Source organism: Excalfactoria chinensis, chromosome 2 (genome assembly GCF_039878825.1).
Source record: "Excalfactoria chinensis isolate bCotChi1 chromosome 2, bCotChi1.hap2, whole genome shotgun sequence".
In the NCBI taxonomy this organism is placed as follows: domain Eukaryota; kingdom Metazoa; phylum Chordata; class Aves; order Galliformes; family Phasianidae; genus Excalfactoria; species Excalfactoria chinensis.
Window position 1 is genome coordinate 126,775,262 of NC_092826.1, and position 13,335 is coordinate 126,788,596.

Sequence of the window (13,335 nt, forward strand, 5' to 3'; positions counted from 1 at the left end):
TTTTGTCCTGATGTAACACTTGATTGCATTTACTACTTTCAAGGAGGGAGTTTTGAACCGTTAGTCATGGAGAGGGCTGCTGACTAATCATAAAAGTAATGACTCACTTGCTATTTTTCTTCTAAAAGGCGTTCACATTTTTTGCTACGTTTTAACATGCATTTGAATAAGAAACCTCCCAGAATGCTATATAAAGGACTTCCAAAGACTCATCCTGTCACTCACCCCTACTGGAATCACATAAGGTAAGAGTTCCGTATCTCATTGGACAGTTTTGTAGCTGTCATATTTAATGTTAAAAGGGGAAATCCCTTCTTTTTCTATTAAATGCTGTTTAGGCGCTAACTTAAATCCAGTGATTTCAAGTATCTTTGTGGTAAGAGTATCTGTGTTGGGCTTTGCAAATTTAGGTTGGCAGTGAATTATAATATGGATATTATATAAATACAATGTCAAATATGGAAATAAATAGAATTGAAGTAGAAATGAAAAGGAAATTTAACTACAATTAAATGAACTGAAATGGAAATAAATAGAAACTGAAATCCAGAATATAAATTAATGAAGAGATTAATAGCAATAGAAACTTAAACCCGAGGCTGGGTTGTAGGGAATGATCCCGAGACACTGGTATGTTTATATGTCATTATGGTCATAATTTCTAATGACTCTTTGGAAGAGATCTCCAGTCTTTAAAAACTTAGTCATAAAAGATTTTCTTCTATGGCATTTAAAAATTATGATTGTTAAAATAGAATTCAATCCTAGAAAGCCAGACCTTGGACTGTTTATATTTGCTTGTTTGCCCTCTAGCTTTGTCTCACTTTATAGCACCATGAAGTACACTTTTAACTCTATAAATCAGTACAGTGGTTTTAACATCTCATTCCAAAGATAACCTCCTTGAAATCATTGATGTGATCTGTTGGGCAGTGAATCAGCTTCATTTCTCCTTCACTGCAGTCAGTATGTCTAAAAGACTCTTTGGGACCTACATTGCCAGCTCTGAGATGATCATTTTGTCATTGCCAAGCAGTTTTAAAAAGTCCCTTTCACTGTGAATCTTCTCAGCTTTGCAGGCTGAAGGAAGCCCAGCAAGGGCTCTAATGCAAGATTCTTTGGATTTAACTCATTTTTGTCTCCCAATTTAAATTCCCAGAATTAAACAAAGAAACTGACCAAAAAGTCCTTGAAATCTATGCTGAAAAATTTCATTGGATACAGTTTTTTTCCTTACCTTTATGTTAGTTGAAAAACGTCGTGGTTTTGTTTTAAATTTCTCCTTATCACAAGCTTTCTCTTTGAATCTGTGGATGGGATGCAAGGCAAGTGACTCCAGGGGCTGTAGTGGTGATATTTACAAATTGCTCAGTGTCGGGACTACAGAGATCTCATGGCTTGCTGTTGGTGGCTCTGAGCATAGTCTGTTCTCTTATTGAACCTCTCCAGTAAAAGGCAATTTAGAGAAAAGGTATGCAGCCATGGGATCCGGCAAAGCACTGCCAGGAATAGGATTTTCTTTCCAAGCGCTTTTTCAGAGTGTGGATTGTTCCTTCCCTTACTTGATTGTCTGTTGGCTGTTTAGCTGGTCTGATTTTAACTGGTAACATGCAGAACCTGTTTGGGAGCTGTGCTTTCCGCTGAAGAGCAGATGAGGTGCTGATGGGTGTATCAGAGGCTAAACAGTGAAAAGAGAGGTCTGTGGGTTAGGGAGTCTGGGGAAATAGTTAGGGACTTTCCTCTAAATGCAGAGAGTGAATGAGAAATACTCCTGAGGTCTGGCCACCATTCTCACTGCAGCCAAAAATAGGGCATTCAAAATAAGCCAACCTTTGAGCAAATATGTGTACTTATGTGATGATAATCTTTTGAACTAATATTTATCTTACGGTTAATGTAAAGTTGTATGTTGAGCATTGTTTCTTACTACATTGTGCTGCCCAGGTGACGAAGATGGAGACAGGAGATGAAATTGCTATTGTGGGAATAGCATGCAACTTTCCCGGAGGTAAGTTTTGAGTAAATACAAAGCAGGATTCTGATTGAATATTGAAAAACACAGTCACCTGTTAATATTGAGGTGGAGTAAAACATGTTTTCCTCCTTACTTTTGCAGAGTTCACGGACTTGCTCCTTATAGGGTCCTTATAAACAGTCTCATATATATTCTAATATTATATAGTATATTAATAATCTCATTATGTTGAAAACGAGTTAGTTTGAATTTGTCCACTGAGAGCAAGAGCTGCAGTATTCGCTGTGGGCAGGGTGCTGAACTACATGTGTGAAACTCTTGCAGACAAACCAAATGTGTCAAGGATGGTTTCATGTTATTGCATGTTTGCTGGCCAGATGATCACGCATAGGTGTAGGACAATGCATCCATATGGACATTTATATCCTTAGTGTAGACAGGTAGAGACATTCAGGTATCTGGATGGAGGGCTGAGCATGGGTGTTCAGCCCTGTGTGAGATTGCTGTCCTTCAGTAATGATTCCTGACATTTGCAGTCCCCGATGTTCCACATCAGCTGAGCTGAGCTGATCAGTACTTGGTCATGCCACACATTAGCACCTTTTCCAGAGTGAGTGTGGATGAAGATGCATGAATAGTACTGGGGAACCTGAAGCTCGAGGAGATAAAATGATGTGTGTTGGAACATTAAAGCCATGTTATTTGTCTGTTCGTTGTGTTATTTTTCTTAAACATTCTACAGAGTTTTCAGGTGGGTGGGGTAACTTGCTTAGAAGCACGTAGTGAAAAGATGAGTCATTCCTTTCCATATTCCTGTCACCTGTGGTCATCTGTTTATCTGTAGCAATTTCTTTTCAGCTACCTAGCTTCATTTGTAGGAGTTGCAGGTAACAGAATGTGTTTTCTTTCTGAATGAGCATGATGCAAAGGAGCACATAACTTAATCCTCTTTGCAATATTTATACAATAGGTGAAGGAATTGACAGTTTCTGGAAAGTGCTGGAGGAAGGCAAAAACTGCACAGTAGAAATCCCCCCAGAGAGATTTAATACCAAAGACTGGTATGATCCAGACGGTAACAAGCCAGGAAAAATGTATACAACACGAGCTGCTCTACTCAATGAGTAAGTGTGTTACTGTGCCACAGATTTTTTCTGCATCTAGTCTGATGTGTCCAGCTTTTCAGAGAGAGCAAGCCACAGGGAGATGTTATATATTGGATATAGAAGCGGGTTTTCTTTCATCTCACACATTGATCTTTTAGTTTTCAAATTGCAGGAATTCCTGTGATGGGAAAGTTATGAGCACGTTTCTTTGCATGCCGTGATCTTTGGATCAGCATAATGCAGCTTGTGTATGCATACTTGTCATGCAATGAATGCATGTACATTTTGGGTATATTCACATGCACATACATTATGTACAGAGGTGAGTATTTCAGATCTGAGATGGGCTACAGCCTGCCAAAGGGTTTGTAAATCCCACTTGTGGCCTGTGGAAGAAGGCAGCAGAGTATGGACTCTGATTATGATCTGCCTGATGAGTCTTGCCCAGTTTCAGTTTGAAGGTTGACCAGATCTGCTGGACCTCAGGCCCTAATCCTGTGATTGCAGGGGCAAGTAGTTCTATTTAAAATGAAGCTGTGACAGTTTTAATACAAAGTAAGGAAGTCTGCATTTGTTAGATGGTCAAAAAGGGCTTCTTATGCTCAACTTGCTTGTGGAGGTGTCCACTTCTTATGAACAGTATTATGAGAACCCTGAACTGGATCATAATCAATCCTGCCTTCCCCTGGGCTTGTACTGTCATGTAACAACAACAACTATAAAAATAATAATAATAATAAAAATTCACCCTTTTGACTCAAGCCAGTCCTTCATCATGCTGGGGAATTATGTGTGCATAAATATTGGTTAATAATCTGTCTAGATTTAAATGAATATTTTATTCATATTCTGCACTTTTTTGTTCTGTTTACTTTAGATTTAACACATTTGACAACCACCTGTTTGGAATTAATAGTGTGGAAGCTGAAAGCATGGATCCACAACAGAAATTACTTTTAGAATGCGCATACAAAGCGCTAGAGGATGCAGGAGTCCCTGTAGAAGCCATCAGTGGCACCAAAACAGGTGTTTTTGTTGGTAAGACATAATTTCATGGTGAAGAATGTTCACTTTACACTCATTAAAACTGAACACTCCTTTTTAAGTTTATGTCTATCTCTGGCATAGGTGACCTTAAGGCTACTGTATTATGACACTGCTGGAAAATTTTGATGAAGATGGACTCTTAGGTCACTCTAGAAGTTCACTGTATAATTAACATATCTACTCCTAGATGTCCCTGTTAATACCTAGATGCACTGGTGTTGACAGAAAACAGTTAAAGTCTTCACTTCGCCAAGCCCTTTCCAAGTCTGATACTCTCAAGCCAGTCTGACACATTGGTATTTAGCAGTATACCAGTGGTTAAGGTGTTTTTGAGGTTAAGATTGTCTGAAAGCACCAGACATCATCCAGTGGTTAGTAGTATGCTACCGTGGTGTAATTGTCCAATTGCTGTTTGTCCCAAGGAGCTAACCCGTTTTTGGTTGGTGTAGTGTGTGTCTATTTCTAGAGTTGTCCAGCATACTAAGACTGATAAAAGGATAGGGACAAGCTATTTATGTTACTCTATGGTCTAGAATATGCTCTTGCTACACCAAGGTGATCGTTCTCTATATAGATGTAATGCATTTTCCACACATGCCTTTGGACTTGAGGTCCCCTTTAATGCAAGCATGTGTGTTCTGAGGGACGGAGTTCAGATGCTCCTCCAGAAACATGTCTTGTTCTTTTCTACTTATGTGTTAACTTAATGGATCACAGTGACGAACACTTGATGTGGCTTTTACTATGATATTTAACTTAGAGCATCTGAGGAACTGAAGGTAACGCTCTGTAAGTTTCTGTTCCAGCTGCCCTCATTCTAACCTGTTAGTAATTATTGTCATAGATAAGCCAAACCAACTACTCTGAAACTGAGATTCAGGGACCTAAACAGGCTATGTATACCTTAATTGTGCCATACAATGAGCTAAGCCAGTAGGATAAGTATGTTGTTTACTGTCTCTTGACTTGAGTATAAAAAGCTTCACAGTAGGAGTCCTTTGCTAAGTAGGTTAATGATGAAACAGCAAAATCACAACATGGTGTCAAGTTCAGAGCTATATTTCCCTTTTCTTCACTCAGGATACTGTGACATGTCTTTGTATTGTTACAGGCCTTATGAATCGAGACTTTGAAATCATAAGAAGCAAATCAGTAAGTGAAATAAATCATTATGCTGGTACCGGATCAGCAGTGAGCATAGCTGCTAACAGGGTCTCCTTCACGTTCAACCTGACTGGACCATCTCTGACAATTGACACTGCTTGTTCGTCATTTCTTTTTGCTCTGCATTACGCCTTGCAAGCAATTAAATCAGGTAATCAGAATGAGGAGATGGTAGGCAAAGAAATTAGGATGGATGTATTACAAAATTGCTGAGATATTACTATTTCATGTTTTCATTCTTCCTGAGATGTGATTAAGACCTTCATGTTCACCAGTAAGTGCCTTAATGGATTCCAGTTACTCAGAAATATGCACTGTACCTGCAGAAGCAGTAATCCTTTTGCTGCAGGAAATTCTGTTACTTTCTCTATCATATCCTGTTGTAATTTTAGATAACTGTATAGGGCGCTTTTCAACATCCAGTCAGATTCCAATCTTAACAATAAAGATAGCACGGCTAACTTAGAGTATCAGTAAAGTCTTTTTGTAATATCAATCTTTTCAGTCAACTATGCTATAGTTAATGTGTTTCTTTGGGTGACCTTGAACATCTCAAGTGGAATATGTTTCTATTTTACTCCAGGAGATTGTGAGGCAGCTATTTGCGGTGGTGTGAACATCATAATAGATCCCCGCACCTTTGTGTCTCTCAGTAAAGCAAAAATGATCTCTCCAGATGGAATGAGTAAACCCTTCTCCAAAAAGGCAGATGGCTATGGAAGGGGAGAGGGCTGCGGTGTTGTTTTCCTCAAGCCACTGAAAAAGGTAAGATTGTTGGGGAAGAAGCCTAAAATAAGCCCGGCTTCTTACTTGAATTTTGTATTTCCAGTTCTTATAATTACCATAGCACAAAACTTTTCTAATTCAAGCTCACTATTAGCATTAAGAAAACATTTATGCACCTCACCTGCACTGGGAAAGATTTTTCTTTTTCTTGCAGATAGATAAAGCATGAGATGCTTAAAGATGATTTTCTCTTTCTGTGGAACAGGCAATGGAAGACCACAGCAAAATCTGGGGTGTTATAAACATCAGTGCAGTCAATCAGAATGGTAGGTCTATAACGCCAATCACAAAGCCGTCCCAAATAGAACAGGAGAATTTACTGCGCAGCATTTATGAAGGTCGTGTAAATCCCTCAGTTGTGCAGTACATTGAAGCACACGGGACAGGAACTGCTGCTGGAGACCCCACGGAAGCTGAAAGCCTTGGTAATGTCATTTGTAAAAACAGACCTTCACAAGTTCCCACTCTGAGAATTGGTTCAGTGAAGGGAAATATTGGCCACACCGAGTCAGCTGCTGGAGCAGCAGGTTTGATCAAAGTGCTTCTGATGATGCATCACGGGAAGATTGTTCCATCTTTGCATTACTCAAAGGAGATGAGCAGCATCGATACAGAGAGGTTAAACCTTGCCATTCCCACTGCGGTCGAGCCCTGGGAAGATTCCAGTGAGTACGGAAGAGTAGCTGGCATCAACTGCTTTGGATTTGGAGGAACCAATGCCCATGTTGTAGTCAGGCAGATTAAGCAGCCAGAGCCTCTTCCTGCCTATAAGAGGCCACTGGAATTAGTCCTCCTGTCTGCAGCGTCAGCTAAATCCCTTCAGATGGCAATGGCAGACAAAGCTGAGCATCTGAGTACAAGAAGCTGCATCAGTCTCCCAAGCCTGGCCTATACATCTGCCTGCAGAAGAAGCCATGTCAACTACAGGTACCGAAAAGCATTTGTGGCAAACTCTCTCCAACACCTGCAGCAAGAAGTTATGTCGGCAGCAAGCACTGACTTTGTCATGTCAAAGGTGGAGCCTCAACTGGTGTTTGTGTTCTGTGGCAACGGCGTAACATTAAAGGAGTTCAGTGAGGCACTGCTGAACTCAGAGCCGGTGTTCAGAGACAAGTGTAAGGAAATAGAAGCGCTCTTTCAGAAACACGCTCCCATCAGCCTTCTGCCAGCAAGTGGTCGCAGCTCGAAGGAGTTGCTGAATCCAGAACTCTCCCAGCCCATGCTTTTTGCCCTGCAGGTTGCCTTAGCTTCTCTTCTGAAGTACTGGGGCATTAAGCCGGTTGCTGCAGTTGGCCATTCCGTGGGGGAAGTTGCCGCAGCACATTTTGCTGGGTACCTTTCCCTGGCAGATGCGGTCAAAGTGATTTATCACAGGAGCAGGCTGCAGGCAAAGACTGCCAGGGGCAGAATGCTGGTGGTTGGAAACATCCCCGTTCAAGAGATTGCTGAACATCTGCATTCCTACTTGGGAAGGGTGTGCATTGCAGCTTTCAACAGCCCAGTTTCCTGCACCTTGTCTGGAAATCCAGATGATGTGGACATGGTCCAGAAAGATTTAGCAGAAGCCTTCAGCCACAGAAGCATCTTTCTTCGTGTTTTAAATGTCCCAGCTGCCTACCACAGCCCTAGCATGGATGTGATACTTGGGGAGTTGGAGCGGAGCATAGATCCTTTAGAAGAACAGAAGGGTGACTTTGAAGTAATTTCAACACTGACCGGGGCAGCAGCTTCTGTAAATGACTTCACTCGCGGCAAATTCTGGGCCCAGCATTCCCGTGAACCTGTTGCTTTCACTCAAGCCATAGAAGCTGCAGCTAGAGGCAGGGACAATGTAGTGTTTGTTGAAATAAGTCCTCACCATGTGTTGCAGCGAAATATCAAGGAGACTCTAGGAAAAGTCACTAAGGTATTCCCTTCTTTGCAGTCTGATGCAGAGTATCAGGTACTCTTCAGCTTGGTAGGAAATCTGTTTGAGCTGGGCTATAATCCCAACTGGCAGCACTTTTATGAGGGATATCAAAGCGTTCCAGTGACCATTCCACGGTATCAATTTGATCGTAAAAGAGCTGTGCCCTCTCTGGATACCCATCAACAAGCAAAGCCAAGTGATGTCAGCTCCAGTCATCCTTTGATTTATGTAACCAACAGTGACAACATGGAGTTTGGCAGCCTGCTCTCCCAGGAAACCACATCGTATTTATATGAGCACAAGAACAATGGTGTGGCTTTAGTTCCTGGTGCTTTTTATGTGGAGCTTGCTCTGGCCTGTGTGATGAACAGCTCAGGACCTAAAATGCCTCTGAGTGCTTGCCAGTTGAGCATCAGTTTTTCAGCACCGTGTGTTCTCACACAGAGTTCGCAAGTCTTGAATGTCAAGCTGAGTCCACAAAAAGCAGTGACAACCTTTGAGATACTCTCTTCCTCCAACGCAGTTTATGCTTCAGGCCAAGTGAGAAAGGTGCCTGAGGCTGATGTGGAAGAAAGCACCATCTCCTTTCAAGAGGTCTATCACAGATGCACATCAGTGATTAGCACAGAGGAGGTCTATGAAACACTGTCTCAGGTTGGCTTTCAGTATGGCTCCATATTCAGGCAACTCAGGGATGTGCATTATTGCCAGGAACTAAAGGAGGCTATAACAAGCATCAAGGTGAACAAGGAGACCCTCGGGGAGATGTACAGCTACTGTATCCATCCGGTGCTGCTGGACTGTTTCATGCAGATGACTGGCATCATGATCTCGAGCACGCAGCAGTCCAGAGCAGGCTTTCCTTCAGGGATAGGCAGCCTGGTGGTGCTGCGACCTCTGGAGGAAGAAATGATGATATATATGAGAACAAGCAAATCCATTGGGAACTGCTTTGAGGTCTGTGGATGCTTCATGGACAAACACGGGTCTGTTTTGGCTGAACTCAAGCGTGTTGCCATCTCTTTTATGAAGCCAGCATCTTCCAGAGACAACGAGTTCATGTTTGAAAACAAGTGGTCAGAAATCTCTCCGTCAAAGACGACTGGCCATTTAGGAGCAGTGCCTAGAGTCTTGGTGTTTGCTGACAAGTTTGGGATAGCTGAGCAGCTCAGAAAATATTTGCATCCTGATTCCAGATATGTTATGTATGAAGACTGGGAATCCCTCTTGGATGACCACACAGGGAATAAGATGAAAGCAGAGGTTGAGGATTATGATGAAGTTCTCTTCCTGTGGGGAATTCAGAGGGTGAATGAAGAGTTCCCAAGTAAAGCAGTAGACCAACTCTCAAAGTGTTGTGAAGCTTATCGCCAAGTTATCGTGGCGTTAAGAGAGAAAAGGTCTCGCTGTTCAATCCGAGTGATCAGCTACAGAACTTCAGAAAGAAATGTAGACCACGTTAACTGTGGGTTTGTATTGCATGGCATGACCAGAACTTGCGTTGTTGAAGTTCCAGAAATCACTTTTCAGATAATCGACCTCAGCTCTTCCAGCTCCCTGGACATCTCAGCATTATCAGATGTCCTTGTCAAATACAGTGGTAAGGATTATCCAGAAATCTACATCAGCCAAGGAAGAATTTATGCATCGGAAATCAAACGCACTCCTTTTGTAGATGCAGATTACAGCCAGCATGTCAGGTCTGTCCAGAATTCTGAAGCATTCACTTTGTACACTGCTGACCCATACTCAGCAAAAGACTTGTCTGCTGAACTATCCACCAGCACGGCTACTCGGCTGGAAAATCAAAGTGTTGAAATTCAAGTGGATAAGATATGTATCCACTCTGAAGATTATTTTCCCATCAGCGTCTCTAGTCGTAACTTTGGTAATACGCTCTACTGGAATTCCCAAGCCGCAGACAAACACAGGCTTTTAGCTCTTGATTTCAGTGGCACAGTCACAGCAATAGGCACGGCTGTGAAGAAAATAAAAGTGGGTGATCACGTGGTTTCATGTTATCCGGCTGCTGCGTCCTCCAGAATTCAGGTCCCAGGAGCAGTTTGTTTAAACGTAAAGAAATTTCCATGCTTTCAAACCGTCCCTTGTGTGTCCTACTTCATCGTTGCGTGGGAGATCTTAAATCAGAGGCTACCCAAAGGGAAATATGGCAGAACTTTGGGTATTATTTCTACAGAACCATCATCGGTTTTATGCCGTGTTCTTTCTGTGGCAGCAGAAGAGGTGGGCTGGAAAACAGTACTTGCAAGGCCCACTCCTGATATGTTGCAGCACATAAAGGCATGCAATGCCCTTGTTGTTCTTCCTCCAGCAGGCAGACTGTCTCAGGAGGATTTGGCCCACATGTACTGTCTGAAAGATGTGGTGATAGTATGTGGCCATCAACAATCGGAATGTATTCAGAACGTCAGTGGGCTCGATCATGAAAATATCAGCTTTCATATTGTCATTCTTAGCAGTGTCTTCCAGAAGGCATCTCTAAAGGAACTCCAAAAGGCTGTGCAAGTGTGGATCAGTTCTTTAGATATGAAACGGTTTAGATATCTGCCAGGCTCCGTCTTTCAGCAATCTGAGAACTTTGAAAGACTGCAGTCTGCGATGTGCTCCTTTACCTGCAAATCTGTTCCACTTGTTGTACTGAGAAAGCAGAAGGACATCTCCGTTGTTTCAGATATTCCGTTGTATGAATCTGAGAAGAAGATATTTAAGCAGAATGCTGTTTACGTAGTTGCAGGGGGGCTCACTGGCCTTGGCTTTGAAACTGTGAAATTCATAGCAGCAAATGGAGGAGGGTGTATTGCAATTCTCTCCAGGAAAATTCCAAGCAAGGAGAAACAAGATGAGATGAGGGATCTGCAGATGAAGTATGAAGGCAGCAAAATAGTGTCTGTGCAGTGTGACATTACTTTGACCAGTGATGTTGAGAAAGCTTTCCAGATCATCGTAAAATTATTTCAAGGTTGTCCAATCAAAGGCGTCTTTCAAAGTGCTGTTGCTTTACACGATGGTCGCCTTGAAGTTCTGAAGTTTGCTGACTTTCAGAAAGTGCTGAGCCCCAAAGTGGCTGGGACTCTAAATCTTCATTGGGCTACAAGAGGCGAACAGCTTGACTACTTCGTGTGCTACTCCTCTGTAACTTCCTTTCTAGGAAACTCCACGCAGGCAAACTACGCAGCTGCAAACTCCTTCTTGGATGTCTTCTGCCTCTACAGGAGGAACTGTGGTCTTTCGGGCCAATCCATTAACTGGGGTGCTTTGAACCTTGGCATGTTGCTCAATCAAAACCAGATTCAGAACATTCTGGGATCCAAGGGCATAGATATTCTGGAAGTGCATGAGATTCATGAGTACCTCAAGAAGAGCTTACTTTCAAATAACCCTCAGCAAGCTGTTGTCAAGTTAAATTTTAAAACTTTACTTAATCATGTTTTTATTCGTATTATTTCTCTCAAAAATCGGCTTATTTCACTCATGTTAGAAGAATTTGGAGGTAAGCTTGAAACCTCTGAGAAATCTCAAGTCCAGGGTACTGCTTCAGTCAAGTCTGAAGACTATATTACCTCACTGATGGCTGACCTCACTGGACTAAACACAGATGAACTGACGATGAATACACCACTGTCGTCATTGGGCATAGACTCTATGTTAGCTATGACAATTCAGAATCGCATCTTCCAAGACAGAAAGGTGGATGTACCTCTTCTGAAACTACTCGATCCTCATACCACTCTGTCGAGTTTAGTAGGAGTTTTAGGAGAAACAACCAATGCAGATGGAACTGTAGAGAAAGAAATGTCTGCAGTTGCAAGTGGAGAACATGAGATCCGTCTGTAGAAATCCTTTCTTTCAATAACTGTGTAAAGATGAGTAGACCCTTTGCAGGATCTCAGAGTATGTCATGGCTAAGGCAGGTTAGAACATGCATATATGCTGAATGTAATCTTCTGTGCTGTCCCTGAAAAACTCACACCAGTTTCTCCTGGCATTGCGCTTACTTTGTTTCTTTGGGTAGTGGTATGACATTATACTTCTCATTTTATCTTCATTTTCAGTATTTTGAACTGTAAATAGGTAGTCTATATGAATTTTCCTTGATGAGTTTGCATGTTAAAGTCACATAATGGAATTTTTTAGCCATAGGAAAGTACTGACTGAAGTGATGAGTTCCCTGTTTGAAATGGTGAATGTCTATGTAAAGGAACATTGCATTATCCCAGTTGTTTGTCATTATTATTTTTTTATTGTACAGTAATTTTGTGATTCTTATCGAAGCTCTATAAATTGGACATCTTTTGAGTTACTTTTTTAGATATGTATTTATGAGGTTTCTGTTTCAACAATTTAATATTTGTATTTTGCTTATACAAAAATGTTAAAAATGGTCAGTGAAACAGCTGTATTTGTTAGTCTTCTGTTAAGAAAGAGTATATAAATGAAAATAGTAACATTTTAAAAGAAAACTGAGAATCACTTTCAGTTCCGTGAAGCCACCTCTTCCAAGCTAAACTAGACCATTTTCCTAAGCTACTCATCCACCAGTTCCTTCTGGAACCTCAGGAGTCTCTCTGGATGCATCCCATCAGGTTCCATGAAATTGTGCTCATATTAACAAGCATAACGTGATTCAGGCAATAGAAATAAAAGGCAGAGGTTTATCCAGCTCCAAATGTCCTTTCGCACAATAAAGAGATGCTCTGACAATTTGCCGGGGGCAGAAGTTAAACCATGCAGCTGCAAGAACATTTTCCAAATAAAAGCTCTATCTCTTTCCCATTAATTTATGCTACTGCTGTGGAGGACATATCTGACTAATTGCATTTGTGGGTATACTCAGATCTGGGGAGGCAGGCATCTCTGCAGATTGGCTACATGTATCAGGATATGGGTGGAAAAATTAGAATTTTTCCACAGGCCGCACTAGGGATGTGATTATCTGATTAATGAACATGCATCCTGCTAATGGGATCCTTCCTCTGATAATGGGATTGAGAGTTTGCAGACTGAGAGCACAAAAGCTTTAAAAATACACCCCAGGTGGTTAACGCTACCTGAGGTTAATTGCAATGACCAAACAACATTGTCACTAAAAGCTCTCTGTGAAACGTAGATACTGACTTCTTTAACAAGTGATTTATCTAATTACTGTCCCGATTATGAATGGAACACTGTTTTCTGGGCAGAAAGGGCAGATGCAGCTTTCTGTTAGCTCATGTTCCGCAGCTTCCAGCTGCTTGCAGATTTCAGGCCGTCTAATGTATCTCTGACCTAGTGTGTTGTCTTCTTGCATTTCCCACTCTATCTTTCTGCTTGTATGTCCTACATATTTG

General features: G+C 41.6%; 1 protein-coding gene across 1 annotated transcript; it reads left to right on the forward strand.

The window, feature by feature from the left end:
- Nucleotides 1-1,948: 1,948 nt before the first annotated feature.
- Nucleotides 1,949-11,842, forward strand: LOC140249028 (phenolphthiocerol/phthiocerol polyketide synthase subunit C-like). Its single transcript, XM_072330247.1, has 6 exons — nucleotides 1,949-2,008; nucleotides 2,946-3,099; nucleotides 3,959-4,119; nucleotides 5,240-5,443; nucleotides 5,876-6,057; nucleotides 6,284-11,842. The coding sequence occupies exons 1-6, from the start codon at nucleotides 1,954-1,956 to the stop codon at nucleotides 11,840-11,842; spliced, it is 6,315 nt and encodes a 2,104-aa protein (XP_072186348.1). The 5' UTR covers nucleotides 1,949-1,953.
- The last annotated feature ends 1,493 nt before the right edge of the window (nucleotides 11,843-13,335 follow it).